This window comes from Acanthochromis polyacanthus, chromosome 2, assembly GCF_021347895.1.
Source record: "Acanthochromis polyacanthus isolate Apoly-LR-REF ecotype Palm Island chromosome 2, KAUST_Apoly_ChrSc, whole genome shotgun sequence".
In the NCBI taxonomy this organism is placed as follows: domain Eukaryota; kingdom Metazoa; phylum Chordata; class Actinopteri; family Pomacentridae; genus Acanthochromis; species Acanthochromis polyacanthus.
Genome location: NC_067114.1, coordinates 3,313,100 through 3,335,283, shown reverse-complemented (window position 1 = coordinate 3,335,283; position 22,184 = coordinate 3,313,100). Strand labels below are relative to the sequence as shown.

At 39.2% G+C, this 22,184-nt stretch overlaps 1 protein-coding gene across 1 annotated transcript; it reads right to left on the bottom strand.

Annotated features, from left to right (window-relative positions):
* Positions 1-1,894: 1,894 nt before the first annotated feature.
* Positions 1,895-19,423, bottom strand: LOC110957255 (EGF-like repeat and discoidin I-like domain-containing protein 3). Its single transcript, XM_022203175.2, has 10 exons — positions 19,192-19,423; positions 14,808-14,933; positions 14,605-14,736; positions 9,850-9,963; positions 9,523-9,704; positions 8,778-8,933; positions 8,543-8,687; positions 6,026-6,228; positions 5,787-5,942; positions 1,895-2,754 (listed from the first exon to the last, which is right to left on the bottom strand). The coding sequence occupies exons 1-10, from the start codon at positions 19,265-19,267 to the stop codon at positions 2,611-2,613; spliced, it is 1,434 nt and encodes a 477-aa protein (XP_022058867.1). The 5' UTR covers positions 19,268-19,423; the 3' UTR covers positions 1,895-2,610.
* Positions 19,424-22,184: the final 2,761 nt, after the last annotated feature.

Sequence of the window (22,184 nt, the reverse complement as noted above, 5' to 3'; positions counted from 1 at the left end):
TGTTGTTCGCATTAAATGCAGGAAATCCAGGAAATGTGACGTCCAACCTGACTGAGAGACACAGGCGGTGTTAAATCACGGCAGGTTTAGTGTTTCAAAGGTGTCGACTGGGATTCAAGAACCTGATGTTACTCCAAAGACTGTGCAGCTGTAATAGAAGTGAATGTGGTTCAGCAGATTCTGCACATTTTGTTCTGATCTTATTGGTGACAGAAAGCCCAGAATCATCCGACTGCCACCTGCTGGCAGAAAATTAAAAATACATCTGATGATCTGATTCCAAACATTTCTCAACCAAAAGACAGACCCACAGAGGTTTGCCCTTTAATGATTTGTATTTCTAATAATAATAACTTTATCTATATAGCATCCTTCAGAGCAGCGTTCACAAAGTGATTTGACAGTTAGAACATTCATCACAGACAAACAAACAACATATTGGAGACAACTCAGAGCAGTCAGTTAAAATAAACAGTAAAAATGACAATAAATTAAATGAAAAATCAGCGAGATTACAGTTGAGCTCTGAGATGAGAAAATAATCACCAAAGCAAAAGAAGAAGAAGAAGTAAATTTTAAAAAATACTTTAAATAAAGATTATATGAGTTTATACTACGTATTATATAATAGATAGATAGATAGATAGATAGATAGATAGATAGATAGATAGATAGATAGATAGATAGATAGATAGATAGATAGATAGATAGATAGATAGATAGATAGATAGATAGATAGATAGATAGATAGATACTTTATTCATCGTGAGGGAAATCTATCTATCTATATGCGTAACATCCACCAGATGAGCCTCCCAGTGCTGCTGCAGAAGACAGTTCACAGCAGAATCTGAATCAGTGATAGCATCTCATAACAGACTCACATTGCTGCGGTGTTTATTTCACCAGCCCGCTGCTGACTGACCTCTCTCTGTTTTCTTTAGAAACTTCCCAACCAACTCCATGACACACTTTCCTGAGGTTACACCAAAATATTGCCTATGTTGGGCTTTACACCCTCCACAACCTCAACTATGAGGAGGAAGTTGCCAAGAGTGGAATTCACTTCAGCTTTTAAGATTTCTATTCCTAGTTTGACTCGGCTTCATTTTACCAGTTTGGAACCTGAGACGGAGATTTTCTTGAATTTCTTCAACGATGTGCTGCAGAGAACTTGATCTATTCGAGGACTGAATCTGGTGCAATGTTCCAACGAGGTCACAGGAAGATAAATAAAGCTCTCCACCTCGCCTGGATGCAGCAACAATAGACTGATAGCAGCTCAGTTTTCATGATGAGGAGCTTTTTCCGCCAAACTTCAGCTTTCTGGTTTGTGGAGCATGTGAGGAAATTGCATCGTCTTGACAATGTAACGCAAATAATTGTGTTTTTCATACAATTTGTGACAATTTATTCCTGCCTGAAACTAAAACATTTTTCTGTGTATCTGAACTGTTAGAAAGAATCATGATACAGAAACATCCACGTGTAGCAAGTTTCTTCTATATTTGCTGGGAAAGATAGTTTTTCAATGCTTCTAAGGACTTTTTAAATTAGTAACATTTGTTACTGTTTAAATTAATTAGAGTTCTCAGTTGTTGCTTTTTATTTAATCGCATGTAAACTGCAGTATTTCAGATAATAGCACCGTGTTCACCTGTACATCCTCATGTCATTGCGATCCTTCTCAGTGAAGATGTTCTTCTTGTTTCTCATGTTTTTTCACTGTTTATGTAGAAATCAGCCACCAAACTTCATCAGCTCACACAGAAACTGTCTCACCAAATGGTTCAGTCAGCAGAGAGAAATGTAGTTTCTGACATTTAGCTCAAACTTAACCCTGATTAAGACGGATTTTTTTGTTCTTTTGATTGAAGATACACACACACACAGATTTATTTTAGCATTTAATAAAGGATCTTAGTCCAAGACCAACAATGAATTAAAAAACAAATGTAGAACAATGCTTTCTACACATGCACATGGGTGTCTTTCTACATTTTTCACATTTGTGGTAAAAAGCTTTAAATTAGAATGAAATTATATGTAAGAATGAAGCAGAAAAATGTGTCAAAATGTGTAAAAAAAAATCAACAAAACAGACACGACATGAAAAACTTTCCCTACAGTTTGACATTCAGTCAATAGACTGACTTTATTAGTGTGCTGCAGAACCAATTTGAGATTTAATCTTCTACTCTTGGACATGTTTTATCTTATTGGATGATTGGAGATGCCAAAATACGCTCTGTATTGCACCGACCCTGTGTCATTACGCCGAACAGCCGTACAGATGATAGACAGAGTGAGACGAAACTGAAAAATAAAAGCAGGGTTTGGATTCTTAAAGGGAGCAAATGATTCAGACTAAGAGCAAATCTGTGCAAAATTTCAAAAGCAGCTAAAAGTACGAACACTAAATAAGGGACTCTGTGAGCAAAAGCTGCAATTTCAAACAAATACATCAACATAAACATAAAAAAGTCACTAGTTAGAAAGTGCTACAAGTGTTAAAGTCCAAGCGACGCGCAGCAAACGTGATCTCCTGGGATCCGTTCTCTGCTGCGGTCGGAGGAGACGGAGCTTCGATTATTGGTTACTGACGAGCTTCTAGTCGTCGCAGCCGAGCAGCTCCATGCGTAGAGTGATGCGTTCGTGCCATTCCCAGGGGATGACGCGGATATATCGGGCGTAGAACGGAGGCTCGAACAGGTTCTTTTTGTGGGTGTTGTTGTCGATGTTTCCTTGGAAAAGCTGCAAATTAAAGATCAGGAAAAATATTTAGTCGCGGAGTAAAAGTATTGTGGATTTTCCTTTCTTATTTTCACCGAACACAACCAAGCTGAACCTGTATGGAGTCACAGGAGTGCCACGTCAAAAAATAAATAAATAAATAAATGTGGAAATATAAAGAGAAATAAATAAATGCAAAGGAAAATTTTGTCTTTGCTTTTACCTTTTCTGTTTTTTCCTTTTATTTATTTATTTATTTATTTCTCTTTATATTTCCACATTTATTTATTTATTTAATTAATTTATTAATTTATATTTTGATGTGGCACTCCTGTGACTCCATAAACCTGCATGCTGTCATGATAATGCAATGCAGTCTGGGTAAATACATCCACTGAATGCTTTATTGACTGATTTCCAGATGCTTCCAGCTCCACCCAGATGTTCAGAAAAGTCAGTCAGAGCCTCGGGCAGCGTCCCTGCAGCTCAGTAAAAGCATCAAGGCTTGTTTTAGAGTTTTAATGGCTCATCTGCAGCTAAAATTCTCCTTAATAAAAGGCTACAACGAGGAGAAACAGAACAGGAAGCTGATAATAACGTGTGACTTCTTAGACTTGTTTCTTGACAAGCTGCAGGATTTGTGTATGACTTTTTGAGTTTATCCAACAACATTTCAGAAAAGAGCTATTGCATGTTTTAGCATTTGTAAACACCTTGCATAAAATGCCTAAAATGACATTAAAATGTCTGTAGCTTCACAACTACTCTACTGTCTGTATACATGAGTGAGGTCTTTTGTTTCTTATGAAGATGTCAAAAACTTGGAGGTGATACAGAAATTGAGCAATGGACCTTTGAAATCAGTAAAAACAGATTTTGATTGAAGATTTTCAGTATAAGTAATGACTGTAATATTTGCAATCCTGTAACTTTTTGCCATGAGATTGCTGCAAGAGTGGCAGCTTGCAGTTGTACAGAGTGTGCTTGGGTGAAATTAAAGGAAAAAAACTGAACTCTGGGGTTTGCTGGCAAAGTTTGAGTAAACTTCTAGATTTATAGGAAAAGACACCCGCAAATCCATATAACGTTGCTCTGAGTGATAAGTTTTATTCTATAATGTAGCTTTTCTATCCTGACAGGACTATTCTCTTCCATCCACAGGACATGAAAGGTCACTTAATGCTTTAATGAAAATGTTACTGGCTTCACAGTCACAAAAATTCAACCAAGTTAAGCATCCATGGGAGATTTTGGACCAGTGTGTCCACCAAATGAGGGAATATTATGTAGAACAGGGGTCAGCAACCCGCGGCTCCGGAGCCGCATGCGGTTCTTTCATCCCTCTGTTGTGGCTCCCTGTTAGCCTAGCCGCGCTAGACCCAGCTCTTAAGACACAAGGGTCTAGGAACGGTCGACAGGGAGGGAGGCGGGCTAAAAAGTTGTCTTTCAAATCCCTCTGCAGCAATTGGGTAGGTATATAACCAATCAGTGCAACGAATAGGCTGACATAGTTCCTAGAGCCGGATTGTGGCTAAGTCCCATTAGCTTCCCAACCAGCGGAGCCAACTGGTATATTAAGGATTTGCCATATCCCGTCGGCATAAGTCCAAATACGTCTTTCTTCTCAATGAAACACTTCAGTGCCGTCCTTTGTTTATCTTTCAAGTTGAATTTTAGCTTCAAATCTTTAAGGGCTGTGGCCAAAGCCGAGTCGAACGATAACTGTTTATTGTGCGCCGGTTGTTTCTGTCAGAATCGTCACGCCTCTGTCGTCACTTAGTTACGCCCGCCTTCTGACTCTACACTTCATGGTGATTCGTTGACCAGTTTTAGGAGAATCCAGCCTCGAGCCTTATGGAGGGTAACTAGACCCACCCTGGCAGAGAATTAAATTCGTTGCTGTGGGTTGTCTAGCGCGGCTAGGCTAGCTCCCTGTAGCTTTGGAAAATAAATAATCAACAGGCTATTTCATTAAAATTTCTTTTATTTTAGATTGTTAATTTTTAAAATTAAATTCTAAATTTGAAGATTATATTGATCTTGTAACATCAAAATAAAACGTATTAATTTTTGTCCGTCAAAATACGCGTCCCAGCGTCAATCTCCAACACTCGCTGCCCTGCAGGTATTCATTTGGAGTCCTGTTGATCTTCGGATCCCAGTGTTTGCTCTACATTCATTCAGCAGTGGCAGGCCACCATTCCTTTCTTTCTTTCTTTCTTTCAAGTTTATTTGAAAAAGGACAGCATGCAGTTACATTAAAAAGATGGCTGCACCAGATTTAGCATCATGCTAATTTCCATCTGTAGTCCTTGGTCCATAAAAAACAAACATTCCTTATTTAAAACAATGCATAACAATGCATTTCCTAAATCCTAGTCACTCCTTCAAATTTCTTTCTTTTTTATTGTCACAAATACACCACCGCCGCACGTCTCCACCTTCACAGCAGAGTCCTGCACTGTGTTGGGTACTCGTGAGTACTAAGGTAAACTACGGATAATCGTCTTGCTCAGTATCTACTCTTTGATATGTCGGGTTAATGCTACGTTACTCGCGAGAGCACGGCTCGACGTCATGTCCAGCATCCAGACAGCAGGTCAGAGAGTCAGAGGAGTGTCGTCTTGGAAAATAGGGCAGCGACTTACCGGAGAAAAGTTATTAGCTTAAGATAAATAGATAAATAGATTTTACAAGTGAAATAGACATTCGCAAAATATTGATTTCCAGCTAACATTATGAGGTCCAGGAGCAAAGATGACATTAACCGAGTAAGATAAATATTAGAGGTAGGACACAATTAAAAAACAAATCTATCTAATTAGAGGCTTTGTAATTAATTAATCACGACTGATTAACAAGAGCATAGAGGTAAAAAGGCGATATATGCAGCGTTGTCTTCATTTTAAATGCCAAAAGGATTTTGCGGCTCCCAGTGTTTTCTTTTCTGTGGGAAACGGGTCGAAATGGCTCTTTGAGTGTTAAAGGTTGCCGACCCCTGATGTAGAGTATAGAACTTTGGAATGGTAGTGTTCATATACAGTGGAGCAGACCTTATCGTTGTCAGTGTTCTCCTCCTTCACTGTACTCCACGACTCTCCATCGTTGCTGTAGGCGACTTTAAACACAGACACAAACTGAACCACGCCAAAGTCCTTAGCACCCTGAGTGATGATGCCAGTGAGGCGTTTTGTCTTCTCTAGGTCAACCTGGTGAAGGAACCCAAAAAAAACTGTGATGCTCTGCTTGACATTTCACTTATACTGACGTCTGACCACAGATGTCCCCTCACCTGGATCCACTCTGAGCGGTTGTTGTGAGCAGGAGACCAGGCGTTCGTCTTCCCCGCCTTGTCCAGCCGGGCGAACTGAGGATGCCACGTGAAGGTGTCGATGCCCCACGTGCGGAAAGTGCTGGAGGCTGAAAGCTGGCCGTCCGAGACCAGCCGAGACTTCATCCCCAGAGGCTCTGAGCAACCTGCCGTGTTTGAATAAACTGTGAATCCGAAGCAGACGGGAAGACGGAGGGAGGGAAAAACCAGAGTGAGAGCAGGAGAAAGAGCGGACGAGAAGGGGGAAAAGACAAGTGAGTTCACCCAAAGGAAAGAAGAATCAACTTCACCCAGAATTTCAAGAAATAAGCAACATTTTCAAAGCATGTGACCGATTAAAATTCATTAGCACCCAATGATGATCAAGCAGAAGGAACAAAAAGAGGTGTAGAGAGCAGAGGAAGGAATGCCATATCGAGCTAAATCTGTTTTTCTGGAAATGTGTAACTTGTTGTGATTAAAGAAGACAAACATAAAAGTGTGTGTTTCTGTCTGAGTGTTTAGAATTGCTGTTTTTATTGTTTCAGAGTGAGTGTGAACCCCCACATACATTTTCTCTGCGGTGTCACCACGGCTTGATGCTGTGCAGTTAAAATAAACTCTGACTGTCATTTTGCCCATCAGCAAAGACCACAGCAAGAAGACATCAAGACAGTAAAACAAGTTAAACAAAAGACACTCTCATCGCTTTTTTCTGCATAGTTTTGTTGACTTTGCTCAAAACAGGAGTTCAGAGAGGACATAGCTTGACTAGACTTGAACCTAAAGTAGGGTCAATCTATAACTGAGGGACTTTTCACGTCCATGGGCTATATCTTGCATGCATTTTTATTAAAAGTAAGAAGACTTGCCACTAAGTTCCCCATTACAAAAACACCTCTGAAGGAAGTGTGTTAATTCCAGATCACATGACCTGCTCATTTTCATTCTTTTTTGGTCATTTTCAGTCCGTTTTGTGGTCATTTTGTGCCTTTCTGTGGCCGTTTTCAGTCTGCTTGTGAAAATTTTAAGTGTTTCTGTGGTCATTTTGCAATTTTCTGTGGTTATTTTGTGTGATTATATGACAATTATCTGTCTCACTGAGTCATTTTGTGTTTTTCTGTGGTCATTTTGTGTCATTTTTTGCATTTTTGTGGTCATTTTGTGCATTTTAGTGGTAATTTTGTGTCATTTTTTTGTCAATTTGTGCATTTTAGTGGTCATTTTGTGCATTTTTGTGGTCATGTTATGTCTTTTCGTGGTTGTTTTGTGTGTCTTTGTGCTCATTTTGTTTCTTTTTGGTCATTTTCAGACTGTTCTGTGGGCATTTTAGTTCTTTTGTGGTCATTTTGTGCCTTTTTGTGGCCGTTTTCAGTCTGCTTGTGAAAATTTTAAGTGTTTCTGTGGTCATTTTGCAATTTTCTGTGGTTATTTTGTGTGATTATATGACAATTATCTGTCTCACTGAGTTATTTTGTGTTTTTCTGTGGTCATTTTGTGTCAATTTTTTGTCATTTTTTGCATTTTTGTGGTCATTTTGTGCATTTTTGTGATCATGTTGTTTCTTTTTGTGGTTGTTTTATGTGCCTTATGGATGTGCCTCATTTTGTTTCTTTTTGGTCATTTTCAGACTGTTCTGTGGGCATTTTAGTTCTTTTGTGGTCATTTTGTGCCTTTTTGTTGCTGTTTTCAGTCTGCTTGTGAAAATGTTAAGTGTTTTTGTGGTCATTTCGCAATTTTCTGTGGTTATTTTGTGTGACTCTCGTCATTTTGTGTCTTTATTTGACAATTATCTGTCTCACTGAGTCATTTTGTGTTTTTCTGTGGTCATTTTGTGTCATTTTTTGTCATTTTGTGTCATTTTTTGTCATTTTGTGAATTTTAGTGGTCATGTTTTGCCTGTTTTTGGTCATTTTCATACTGTTTTGTGAGCATTTTAGGTCTTTTTGCAGTCATTTTGTGCATTTTTGTGGTCATTTTGTGTAATTTTTTTGTCATTTTGTGTCTTTTTGTGGTTGTTTTATGTGCATTTGTGCTCATTTTGTTTCTTTTTTGGTCATTTTCAGACTGTTCTGTGGGCATTTCAGGTCTTTCTGTGGTCATTTTGCACCCCTTTGTGACAATTTTTTGTCTGTTTGTGGTGGTTTCATGTGTCTCTGTGGTCATTTCGCAACTTTTTGTAGTTACTTTGTGTTTTTCATCATTTTTTTTATCGTTATATGATTGCTGCATGTCTCACTGAGTCATTTTGTGTTTTTCTGTGGTCATTTCATGTCTCTTTTGGTCATTTTGTATTGCCATGTGGTGTTTGGTTATAGTTGATTTTAGGCCTGAAAACAGCAAAAAACATCAGCTATGATACCAGGCAATTATGTAACAAAAAGTCCCGCAATTCTACATTGAGCCAGTAGGTCATCCATCTGTTTTCATTAACACTGAATCTGTTTCGGAGCTTGCTGTGAGAGTTAAAGCTGTATCTGATGTTTTCTTTGCGTTTACCGTTCAGCTCACAGCCCACCAGCTCCATGCGCAGCGTGCACGCCCTGCGACAAACCACGGGGATGATGCGGATGTACTGGGCCACGATGGGAGGGTCGAACAGGTTGGTTTTTGTGCTGTCGTTGTCTGTGTTGCCCACAAAAACCTGCAGCGCACAGATTTACAGAATCAGGTGAGCAAACTGAAGAAAGAGAAGCCTTCCGTGCGCACATATTAACAGAAAGCAGCGTCTAACCTTGTCCCTCCACTGACTGTCTCCTTTGTAAGTGACGTAACTGTTTCCGTCGAAGCTGCTCGCCACCTTGAAGGCCTTGATGTACTCCGCTGTACCCATTCGACTGGCTCCCTGAGAGATGATGCCCGTCAGACGCATCTTCTTCTGCATGTTGATCTGCAATTTGTTAAAGGTTCCTGCATCAGTAAACATCATGTCCTCGTTGGTCAGCCTGATGACTTTAACCCTCATGTTTAAAGTTTGAAAATGTGGGGAAAAATAAATACATTTTCACAGTGAAACTTCTGATGTCCACATTTTCAACATTTCTGGGAAGGTTTAGAACATTTTTTGGTGGAAAAAAGAAACGGTAGAGACGTTTATTTAAGAACTTTCACATAAAAATCAACCAAAATCCAGCGAAAATCGCTGGATTTTGGTTGATTTTTATGTGAAAGTTCGTAAAGAAAATATTAGAAGTTTTACTGATATATATAGAATCACTTTAGATATTTTTACTAATTTTTTGGAAGATTTTTACTCATTTTTTGAAAACATTTAAAATAATTTTCTTGCCATGTTTGGGTGATTTTTTAAAATAAAACTTTTAAGGGAAACTTTCAAAGAATTATCTGAATTTTCTTCCTGAAGGTTTTGCAAGTTTTCAGAAATATTTTTACCGAATTTTTGGATTTTTTTCAGACAAGGAAACAATATTTTTTGCTGCCCGTAAATGAAGACAACGGAAGGGTTAAACTCCTCCCACCTCGATCCAGGGGTTTCTGTCGTGGCTGGCGGACGTCCAGGCGTTGACGATGCCTTGGTTGTTGAGTCGAGCCAACTCTGGACCCCAACGCTGAAGACCCAGGATGCCGTAGTGCACGGAGGAAGCCGAAATCTGAGACTCCACGATCGCTCCTCCTTCCATCCCCAGCAGAGAAATGCAACCTGGCGTATTTTACAGAGTTTTGTGAGTCACTAAATGACCAGTAAAGCACTAGTTTAGGGTGTCATACCACATTTTTTAAAGAAAAGCAAGTAATGCCAAGCTGTACTCATCTGAAATAAATGTCTGATGACTTGGTGAACTTACGGAGCTGGCACTGCTTCCCAACGTACGGCGAGATGCATTGGCAGGTGTAGTCTCCATCGAGATCCCGACATGTTCCTCCGTTCTTACACGGCTGGTTGGCACAGTCGTTCACATCTGAAAAACACAGCAGCTTACATTATTCTCATGTCCTCAAACCAGTGAAATATCCTGTGAGGTACACTTGAACACAAACAGCTCAGATAAAGAACAGAGGAGTTCAGCTGGTGGACGACAGTCTCACTGTCTTCAACAAACAGACAGAAGTGACAGAAAGTTTGTCTTAAGTCTAATACGACGACAGAACAGAAATGCTCCTGAGGGCTGATGATTGTATTTTTGTGTCCTGCACAAGCACAATCCTGTTTTAAAGCATACTCTGTTAGTCAAATACGCTTTAATCCGCTTCTAATGGAAACTTCACATATAGTTAGGGCTGAGAAAAGCTGCAGGGTTTGATATTTGTTTTCCAGGCTGACATGAAAGAGAGGGGCTTTTTTGTTTATTCTTACAGTTTGGAAAGAAATGAAAAAATATATATTCCACAGTTTATTCTGTGAAGACACGGGGCACATTTAGAGGTTATGTCCATGTTGTGTCAGAGCCACACAAACAAACAAACTCAACTAATTCTGATATTCACTCATAATGAATGTACAAACTGGGCTCTTTAGAAGATATTTTCTGTTTCAGTTCCTAAGTGTGGATTTCTTGGGGAACAACTTAGCCTTGAGCTAAATCTGGCATATTTACATCGTTGTATGTTCGTTAATATGCACTGTCCCATTCAAATAAAATAATAAATGAAATGAAATGAAAATGTGGGGACTAGTTTCAGAAAATATTCGAAAAATATTTAAGAAATCCTGCATTATAGTTCATTATATTTCAAATTCCTCCTTGAATTTTGAGTTTTCCTGAGCAGAAATGAAGACATTATGCAGAAAAAGTGCAAATTGGTGTAAATCTACGTTTATGCCTCAGCTGATGGCGAAAATGGTCAGTGCATGTTATTTGTGAGAGTTTCCAGATTTTTCTCCTTCATCCACTTTAACAGAAAGCCTTTCCTCCACAGTAACCATGGCAACAAACTACAGCAACACTCCTGCTGTGTTATGGTGACCAATCGTCCACAAGGTGGCGGTCTTGCACAACAAGTCTCGATGTTTATGTGGAGCAGGAGGATGAAGGCATCAGAATAGAGACAGAACAGCAGCCTTCACTGTCAGTGCTGTCTGTAGCTGTTTTATAGCAGGAGCCTCATACAGATCACTTGGTAAGGATTTTTCTCTGTTATGTAATGAATCTTCATGATGTTTCCCCAACACTCACCAACACATTTAGACTGCAATCAAAGCAGCCAGATCAGGTCTAAGATCTGTGTTACTTCCAAGCAGATTCACTAAAAACAGCAAATGAATCACAACCAGATGACTAAGAATATCCATCTATACATGAGCTGCTATTCAGTTACACAAAAATGCATCATTTATATTCCTTATATGTTTATCTACAGATGGGGACAAATTAAAACCTGGATTCTGGGAATCTGGCAACTCCACGAGGGATTTTTTCTGGCGTAGTTTCAGTAAACTTATGCACTTAAAGGGAAAGGTCACTGCAAATCCATACAAAGCTGTTCTGAGTTCTCCTCTTTAATGAAGAAACATTTCAGTGGACCTGTGGATGACGATGTCTCCATAATTTTGGATTAACAGAAGAAAAGGGAGACAATATTGCCCTTATGAGAACACTGACACCAGGATGTTTGTATATTGATGTATGTAAATTGAAACAGAAATAATACAAATGTAGCCTGTCTGCACATTATCTCGTGTATCTTTCCTTTTTGTTACTGTAGTCCTATTCCTGGGACCCGTAACACAACTGAGAAAATATTATTAGAAGGCATCTTTTGAAAAATAAATAACAAGCCCAAAATGAGTCTAAATGAAACCTGTGGTGTCCCAGTAAATGCATGAATGTCGTATTTAACCGTCCATAACAAACAAGCAGATGACGGGCTGATGTAATGCCGCATGGGTCTTTTTAAATTCTTGTTCCCACTAATGCTAAGAGGATTGGTCACAACTTAGAACGCCTGTATGGCTGCGACAACACTGAGCCCGGCCCGGCTTCTAACACAGAGAAACAAGCGATCTTACCGAGAGACGGACTGTGAAATAGCCTCGCTCATTCGATCCCTAAACCCAGCTCTGCAGACGCTGATCTCACTATGATTACTTTCAATGTGATGTTTATACAAAAATACGCAAGAAAAATCAAATTATGTAAAGAAACCTCATTTTCTTATCTTCTATAATATTCTTTAGTTGCAGTTATATCAGTATTTTTAACTATGAGTTCATCTCTGTGCTTTTAATGGAGTGAAATGTGTTTTAAATTTAAATGCATTCGACTGAAACTCTGTTTGAATAAACTTGAAACTGATTTTATAATATTGAAATTTAATTCAGTTGCTCTTAAATTTGTACTAAAGTTGAACTTAATCAGTGAAATGCTCTTTACCTACAGTCATGTAGGTATTTTAAGTACGACTTTGTGGTTTTAACAGACAGAAATATGTGCCACCAGAAGGTTCATTCTATAATTGAGGGATTTTTGAAGTCCATGCACACATTTTTATCAAAAAGTTAAAAAAAAAAGTTTTTATGTTTATTATGATCATGTCTTTACAAATTCTATCATTATTTATTATAGAAACAATCACTTATTAATAAAAAATGACTGGAAATCACTAAAATGTCAACTAAATAACCGTCCGAATTAAATAACAACCACCTACTAATGAGCTAAACAATAATAAAATGAGCTGATTCAGAAATAATTTTGATTGCGTTCTTTTTATCAAGTTGAGACAATCGAGACAGATATTTCTTTTGTGGCAATTTATCAAATTTTAGATGGAAAATAACAAATTGTATCTGTACGAGAAATCACTTTCAGCTAAGTTCAACATACCCAGAAATTTGTGTCACTAGAAACTGAATTTGAACTGCTGAGCTTGAATAAGTAGAATAAAGATATGAATTTAAATTTCAAGTTTAAATGCATTAAACTGAAATTCTGTTCTAATAAACTTGAAACTAAATGTAATATACTGAAATTGAATTCAGTTGCTCTTAAACTGTACTTAAGTTGAATTTTCACAATTTAAATTAAATTTCACATTATACAGACATTTATCACGTTAAAATTTGTTTCTTAAAATTCAGATTCAAACTGTGCCACACATCTGGGCCTTTCTTTCTTTCTTTCATTCTTTTTACTGTCCTTTTTTTATTAACAAGTTTCTGCCAACACCTCATCACCAGTCCAGCCTGTAAAATCTGCATGATTCAAAGTTAGAAACTGTTTGGGAGTGGACCTCCAGACTGGTGGTCAGACTGTGTTCTTTAGGAGGCTCAACTGCTCATTCACTAAAAATCCAACTTGACTTAAAGTCCTGAGAGTTAAACCTACATTTTCAACCTTTTTGCAGAGTGAGTCATAAACACAAATAACCATAATTCAGAATGTTTGTCACAGTTAAGAGGATTTACAATGTGACATTTGCAAAAATAATCAAACATTTTGTGTTTTTTCCTCTAATAAAAGCCAAACTTCTGCGATAACCACAGGCCAGCTTAGTGATTATATCCCGAGGATACGATGGAATTTGCTGCTATTCAGTTCTTGGTGCGATTGAGTCAAAGTGGAGCACAAATGGATGCAGTGTTGGCCCAGTGTGGAGGGCGTCTGCATGCTAAGAGACTTGGAGTGGTGTTTCACTAATTAGCCAAACAGAATAACCACAGGAACCCGCTGAATGAGGCCTTTTCATGAAGCTGCTGGGCAGACTACACATCTCCTTCACCGCCGGGTTGTGACAGGACGGAAAGAAATGCTCATACCGGGCTTTGCAAAAGTTCTGTTACACTCAGTTTCATGATCTTTAGAGACGTTTACATGTCGGAGTGAAAAATTCCATTGAATAAACTGAAAGTTCTTCCTTATAGGCAGGTGTCCTTAATACAAATTTTTTTCTCCGGTGAAGTTGTATCAAGATGGAAGTCAAAAGAGTTGAGATGTCTGCTCTCCTTTGTGCTGATTAAATCTGACTGGAATTTCTGTCCTTTGCTTCCTTTTTCTGGTGTTAAAAGTAGAGGTGTTCGACAATATCAGCTCGATATTAGCATAAAAATGCAATATCGGACGATATCGTTATCAGGTTTTTTTGCCTATCATGAAAATCGATAAAATGATGCCTGGATTTTGCCGGCATTTACACATAGAGGGAGGGAGTGTGTGAACTGTTGTTTGAGACAATTTTAAAAAAGCCATTTTTTCCATAACTTCAGTTGAAGTTGTTTTCTTATTTTGCACAGACAGTGCTTACATTTGAAAACCTCGTTGCATTTGACAATAAAAGGAGTCATGATGTGTTAATTCCATGACAGGAGACATGTGATGTTACCTAAAATTAGTTAAATAGCCCACATATATCGGTATCGGTTGATATCGGAATTGGAAATTGAGAACTGGACAATATCGGCATACGGTTATTGGCAAAAAGCCATTATCGGACTTGCCAATTAAAATCTATCTGTTGTAGATTTTTTGCTTGAAATCTAGGTGTTTATACTTCCTCTGATTAATAAATAAAATAAAACTGGGTAAGAAGCTTTCAAGCTACTAGCGGTTATTTAATAGGCGCTAAAGGCATAAAGGGGGCAGGTCAGGTGAGGAGAAACTTACTGATCTGGCAGTGAACTCCCTCAAAGCCCGGCTGACACTTGCAGACGTACTCATTGAAGACGTCGCCTCGCCTGGTCGGAGCGATGACCTCGCAGGACCCGTCGTTCTTACAGGGGTTGGGAATGCAGGGTCCTGAGAAGATAACAGATTAGTCTTAGTCCAAAAATAACCTCGCTTCTCCTCTCTTTTCCAGCTCTATCTACCTATCTCCGTCAGGTTACAGGTGTCTCCTCCAAAGCCGTCGGCGCAGATGCAGATGAAGGGATCGTCTCCTAACCCCGTCACACATGTCGCCCCATTGAAGCAGTGATTCACTTCACAGTAGTCACCTGAGGGGAAGGAAGGAACAAACAGGGAGCGTACTGATTATTTTAACATTTTCACACGTTACGCAGTATTCATCTTGTTGCCATGGTGACCCGAGATTCCCTCAGTTTCTGCACCGCAAGCACACGTTGTTCTGAATGACCTGCTGTTTCTAGAATGAGAAAACTCTTCTGATCATGTGCCGTTATTAAAGAAAAGAAAAGAATGCAGGTTTGTGTGAAATATAACGTTAAATGACAATTAAACATGAAATTACTCCTGAGAAACATTACAATATCATATATCATATTCAGTATTCAGTGTTGTTATTTTATTTAACAGATTCCTGGCAAAAGGCTGCACAGTGGATAGTGGTTAGCACTGTCGCCTTGCAGCAAGAAGATCCCTGGTTCATGTCGCAGCCTTCCTGGGATCTTTCTGCATGGAGTTTGCATGTTCTCCCTGTGCATGAGTGGGTTTCCTCCAGGTTCTCCAGCTTCCTCCCACAGTCCAAAAACATGCTGAGGTTAACTGACGATTCAAAATTGTCCGTAGGTATGAATGTGAGTGTGATTGTTTGTCTCTATGTGTAGCCCTGTGACAGACTGTTACCTGTCCAGATTGTCGTCTGTCTTCACGTTAAGTCAGCTGGGGTCCTAATGAGGACTCAGCGATGTATAGATAATGGATGGATGGATGAATGCCGCTATCAACCAGCATTTTGCACCTACTGTAAGTGTGCTCAGAAGTTAAAGTCATTGCAGTCCATTAAATAGTCTAATTAGTTGTCATTTCCACTTCATAATGTACAACAAACCCATTTGACCTGCTTTGTGATGTGCATGTGAAGGCATCACTGCCCCACCAAACTGACAAGGCAGGCAGAGTTCTGCTTAAAGGCATTATGGAGGATGTTTTTTTTTGTTGTTTAATTTGTCTGATTCACATAAAATGAATATACTGACCTTTAGTGGACTTGTATGTATGGTTTCTAAAAAATAAAAAATTTAAATAAAAAACTGTGGACATGGCAGGACCTGAAAAACATCAGCCAATCAATGCGCTCGGACCGAGGCGTTTGCTTTGCTCTCTTTCCTGTCAATCAAAAATCTTCCGGCTCAGGCCTAGTTACGTAGATTACGTACGCCTTGGACTTACGTGTTTTCTGTATGTGTTGCTTTGGTATAGCTTCGTAGTTAGCTGGAGACTTGTTTTACTCATCTTTTTTTACATAATGGCAGATAAAGATCCAGGGGGACCCAGCCGTAAAAGACAACTTCACGAGTGCTACGCAAGTTTCTGGAGGGGGGCGTTTCTTCGTAAATGTTAAGAGGAGGGAGGTTAGAGGGGCATGAGGGACAGGTTGTATGTGCGCATGCTACGTTCAAAGTCGTAGGAAATTAAATCTCCTCTAATGCCTTTAACCCCAGCCTGCTTCGTTTCCACACCAATTAATGTTCAAATAAAATTTCCTGTAACTCATGTGAACACACATAATTAAGAACATAGCGGTAATATTTAATACGCAGGTTTCATTGTTGATGCCTGGAATCTCACAGTTACTTCCTCCATCAAATCTAGAAGAGAAAAGTGAACAATGGATGGATGGTTCCTGATAAAATAAGCTAATATCAAAATGCAGTCTGTCTTCTCCAACAAGTCAAAACCCCGTCTGACTGGCTGCACGCCACAACTAACAGCCAATAAAAATCGAAGAAACTGAACATTTCTCCTGAAATAAAACATTTAACGCAAATATAAAGGTATTTCAACACGGTTTCCTGTTTAAGCTTGTGTTATTCTAACTTTTGAAACCAAAATATTAATTTGTACCAACAATATATTGCTTCCAAACATCACTTCTCACTGATTAACTCCATAAAAAACCTTTTCAGTTGCTGCGGTTCAATAAAGTTTGTTGACTTACAAGAGTGCCGCTTCCAAAAAGAATCACCGAGACTGAAGCAGGAGAGGGTGAGATATTCAAACACAAATTTTTGGTTTCAAATATATTTCCATTAAGAGTCCAAACGTAGCACAGCAAGCGTGGAAGTTTGAAACTCCTGTCGTGCTAAATGCCCATGAGTTTGACTGTGGCTTTGCTGAGTCTGCAAATGCACAAATGTAACTGTCACAAAGAAAAGCTAAACATTCTGGAGGTTTTGGTTGTGTATCTCACGGTGTAGCTGGGTCGTTGTTAAGCCTGTTGCAGCTGTGAGACCGGACGGAGCTTTGAGCCTGAGCAGCCGACAGGATGAAGGCAGCAGACGGGATAAAGTTGCAGACAGATGTTCAGCTCTGAATTGACTGTCAGCACTCTTCTGTTTGTATCTGACTCCTCTATGCTATAAGAAATCTTCACTGGCAAAATTAGGCCAAAGAAATCCTTAAGAAACTTGGTTTAATTTGTGCTTGTTGAGACAATAGATCCAGTAGTGATAGACACAATCTAAAGCAAATTCAGCTGCATATTCAAGTGGTAAAACAAGTCTTAGTCTGAGAATGTATGATTGGAGGGTTAAAACGGGGATCTACTGTGTTTCCTGCTGCAGCTTCAAAGTGCTGAGTCACTGATCCAGACTGGATCAACTGAAAAATGGCAGAGTCCTCCGATGGGAGCGGCCGGGCACAGATTTATGAGTCACACAGGAGATGTCAAAGCTACATAACCTTTAACTCACAGTGTTTGTTTTCTTTCTTAAGCCAGAACAATGACTCATGAGACGCCACGTCGGACTCACAGAGCAGCTCCAGGTGGAACCACTGGAGTTTGGTGTATTTCACAAAAAAATACGAGGCGTAGAACTGTGATTCTGAGTATGTGAGCGAGTTAATTTAGCAGATGCTGTCACCGTACCCAAACCAAGTGGCACATCTGGCAGCTGTGGTTTAAACTGGGCCGACTGGCTTTACCGCTAAAGTGACATGTTTCAGCATGAGAGCAAACCACAGAGGAGGTTTTTTACAATGGAAAATGTGAGTTTTGATCATAAAACTGCTTACAAAAAAGGCAAATACGGAAACAGAACGCTTCAGAAGTGTGCTGGGGATACAAGTGTGAGAACAGAAAATAAAATCTGGAAACAACCTTTTTATGAAACCAACCCTGATGGCAGAATGTGTCTCTGCAGGATTAACAGCTTGCAGGATTAGCCAGGTTGCACAGAAGCAGCTCTTTCGGGAATGAATTACAGTTACACAACATGACAGTGCAGCCGGCGGACACGCAGCACATTCGACTGACAGGTTGGGAAGAAGCAAAGTTCCTGCATGCAGCTGAAGAACAAAAAAAAACACATTCAAGAACTCCACACAAAGACTCCAAGTGCTGCAGGATGGCTTCATGTCTGCAGGTGGAACTAAAGCTGCTGGACGTGAGCGGACAGCTGGCTCGTGTTGGCCTCAGACAACAACACATATGGTGTTATTTCCACCTCCATCTGCACCACCTAAACGTCTGACCAGAAGTGCGTCACGGAAAACACTCAAATAAAAGCTGAAAAGTCACATTTAGGCATGTTGTAATGCATCACAAAATGCTCTGTATCCTCATCTGTGTGATGCATGAGAGAGCAAACGAACACTGAGAGGAGCATCTCTTTTTTGCTGAACCTGCCTTTTCCAATGACCTCTGTGCAAAATAGAGCTTAGTAATAACAGAGCCTCACATGTAATAACAGAGCAGCTTCACATTTAATCACCCATTCTGCTGTGACAATAATAATAAGCTTGCATTCATAGTATTCCTCATTTCGTCCAGGTCCTGGTGTTTTTAAGTGTTTCAGCAGAAACTTCTTAAATGAGGAAAAAAACAAGTCCAGCTGCCTTCTATGGAAACATTAAGGACTCACATCTGTATCTACCAATCACATTTTGACTATTTTTCACGGAAAAGGTGCATATTTTTGTGCTTAAGATGGAATAAACAAGTTTCTACAGCAGCTATTTGAATACAACAAGTGAAGTAACAGGAGTTAAATAGAAAAACACAAGCACTGAGCTTGAATTTGCGCATCTCCTCATTCAATAAAAGCACCTTTTTAGTGTAAAGCAGAAAAGTAGAAGCAGCAGGCCTGTGGGTGGGGAAAAAGAAAGGAAAAAGGGATGGAAAATATAGGTGGCACTGCCAAAGTCCGCTTGTGGTTGTATGGAAAAAGGCTGAAAGTAAAAGTAGTCTGGAGGTAAAACTGTGTGAGAAACAAGTCACCAAGTAAACAGCAGAAGTTGATCAGGAGTTCAGTATAAATGCGATTAATGTGATTTATTTCAAAGAGCACTTACCTCTGATTGAATACAGGCAGAGCAGCAGAGTAAAAGCTCCTAGATACGCTCCGATCACATTTCCAGGACGTTTCATATTTTTGTCTCTTTCTAACTCTGTTCTTTCTCTCTGCAGGTTTGTTTGTCCGGAGCGACGCGCTGCCGCTGAACTTCTAACTAGTGCTGCCTTAAAGTGCTGTGGGAAAAACCGGAATTCAGACCGAGGAGTCAGGTGAGAGCTGGGATTTTCCGATAATACCGAGTTAACGACGTGTGACGTCAGGCGAAGGGCGGAGCCTGGGAGGAGGAAGAGAGTTCAGCAGCATGTTAATGAACTGAACACTGTTGTGCAACTCTGCTTTATCTCTGCTGCCTGTTTAATTAGAGTCTGAGCACCGACGGTGCCGAGAACAAGCGGTGTAAGGGCACCGACTGTCCAAGGCACCGCGGTGCCTAGGATCCTATTGACACCCTAGGGTTTATTATTATTATTATTATTATTATTATTATTATTATTATTTCTTTTTCGACATTTTGAAATGCATTTTTGGTGACCTTAACATACCCCAAAATGCATGGAACTTGGCATGCACATCAGGACTGCCGAAAAATTTGATATTTTATGGAAGTTGTGCATGTGTGTGCCAAAGTGGCTCCATAACACCCCCTGCAAAATTGAAAAAAGTGGTCAACTGCCACACCGTTTCATCTGTTACTATAATATTTGGTGGACATATGCAGCACATCAGGACACACCAAAAAGTCAATCACAGCCACGCTCTAAACCCAAGAGGAAGTGCGCCATCATGCCTTAACTGTGAAAAATGTGTGATGAACTCCTCCTAGGGGGTAAGTCCCAGAGACCTGAAATTTGGCCAGTATATGCACCAGACCTTCCTGATGAAAAGTTACCAAAATGTGTGCTGCCACAGCTATTGTTGTTGTGCTCACAGGTTTCCATGGTGTTGGCTTGATGGGGTCCAAGCGGGCGACAAAGTGATGTTCTAAGGACTCCCAGTCACAGAGGTGCTTGTGCGTGGAATGTTGCGCTGGTCGGTGCACCTGGAATGAGGGCCGCGTAGAGTCAACCATGCTACTGTGGCAGTGGGGCACAAGGTGTACTCCTTTGGAGGCGACTGCTCCGGGGAGGACTACGAGACCCTCCTTCAGATTGATGTGCACGTCTTCAACACAGGTACGTAACGAATACATATATATATATATATATATATATATATATATATATAATATGGCATACCGTTTAGGAAATTATATATATAATGAAAGTTGATATATATATAATGAAAGTTGATATATATATAATGAAAGTCGATATATATATAATGAAACTTGATATATATATAATGAAAGTCGATATATATATAATGAAACTTGATATATATATAATGAAAGTCGATATATATATAATGAAACTTGATATATATATATATATATATCGACTTTCATTATATATATATCAACTTTCATTATATATATATATCAACTTTCATTATATATATATCAACTTTCATTATATATATATCGACTTTCATTATATATATATCAACTTTCATTATATATATATCAACTTTCATTATATATATATATATATATATATATATATATATATATATATATCGACTTTCATTATATATATATATCAACTTTCATTATATATATATCAAATCTTTTTTCCTACCGAGCCCCGGAAGGGACATGTCCGTATGGCGAAGCGACAATGAAGGACACTCACCTGGACGAGAATTTTATTGAGTTTTATTTTGAAATCGGCCTGAAATACACAGACATTCAGTATTATGAACGTTCCGCCAGCTAACGCGGTCCGGACACCGGATCACTGATTAGAGGTTGGCGTTGAACTATTGTTTGCCAGCCAGTTAGCCGCTGGTAAGCTAACAAGCTATGAAACAACTCCTTATAAAACCGGAGGAAAGCAGCAGCAATATTTCAGTCCAAGACCTGTATTCAGAACCTCCCACGCTGTTACACAATGACCCATTAATCATATTACTGAACTATATGGTTATCATTGAAATTTTCCTTGAAGAACCAGTGAACTCTTTGCGAACACATTTTAATTTATGTGTTGATTATGTTTCGTATCAGTAATACAAGTCTAAAAAACTGATTCAAATGATCAAGTTAACACAATGAAGTAAAGAGTACTGGTAATCTGCAGCTATTTTCATAATTTCAAGGTAAAATTCTGATGTGTGATTTTCTAGCTTTGCAGATGTGGAAATCCAATGCACTGATTTCTTATACACAGATGCTTTTGGTGTTTTTTGTTGTAAAATAAAACAAGGCATTTATCACTGTTGGAAATTATTACAGGTATTATTTGTAACACTTTCTAACATTGTATGGACAAAGCAATAAATCAGTTAATGGATAAAATCATTTGTATTACAGATGCTATCAACAGCATGTCTTGTTCATTTTATTTAGTTGTCGGCCTTGGATGATGAGGTCCAGTTACCAGGAGCACTAGTCTGCAGCTTACTGGTTCCGTCCTGCAGCTCCTCCACGCCGTCCTCCTCTCTACAGACCAAATCAAGTAAGATCTGTTTAGATGATGCAGACATCAACATGATCAGTATGTTATCTTTTGACCCATCCTAAAATCACAAAATAGAACATTTACTTTAAGTTAACTGTGTTTATGAAAATAGAAAATAATTACTGACAACTAGTACTTTTTGGTGCTTTTATGCAGGAAAAGGGAACCAGGAAGCTGCTTTGGATCCTCTGCAGTATCTGGAGAGGTCAGAGGAACGGTTCTTGGAACAGATCGGAAGACACCAAGACGTGACCTCTGCCATTCTCCAGAACATCCAGAAGATGAATGAAAACCTTGGTTGCACTGATGGGACGCATGGCGTCGGTGCTGGAGCAACTGTCCCAGAATTAAAGTGCATTGTTGACTATTGGCTTTTCTAGAAAATAAATCTTTTTAGTACTTCACCTGTTTTGTATTTTACTCATGCACTTTG

What these genes read in the sequence shown, in the direction of transcription:
- LOC110957255 (XM_022203175.2), bottom strand. Translation starts at nt 19,267, where the DNA reads ATGAAACGTCCTGGAAATGTGATCGGAGCGTATCTAGGAGCTTTTACT. An exon ending in GGTGGGCTGTGAGCTGAACG is followed by an intron (nt 6,229 to 8,542) that starts GTAAACGCAAAG and finishes TCGGATTCACAG; the next exon opens with TTTATTCAAACACGGCAGGT. An exon ending in AGAACACTGACAACGATAAG is followed by an intron (nt 2,755 to 5,786) that starts GTCTGCTCCACT and finishes TTTAATTTGCAG; the next exon opens with CTTTTCCAAGGAAACATCGA.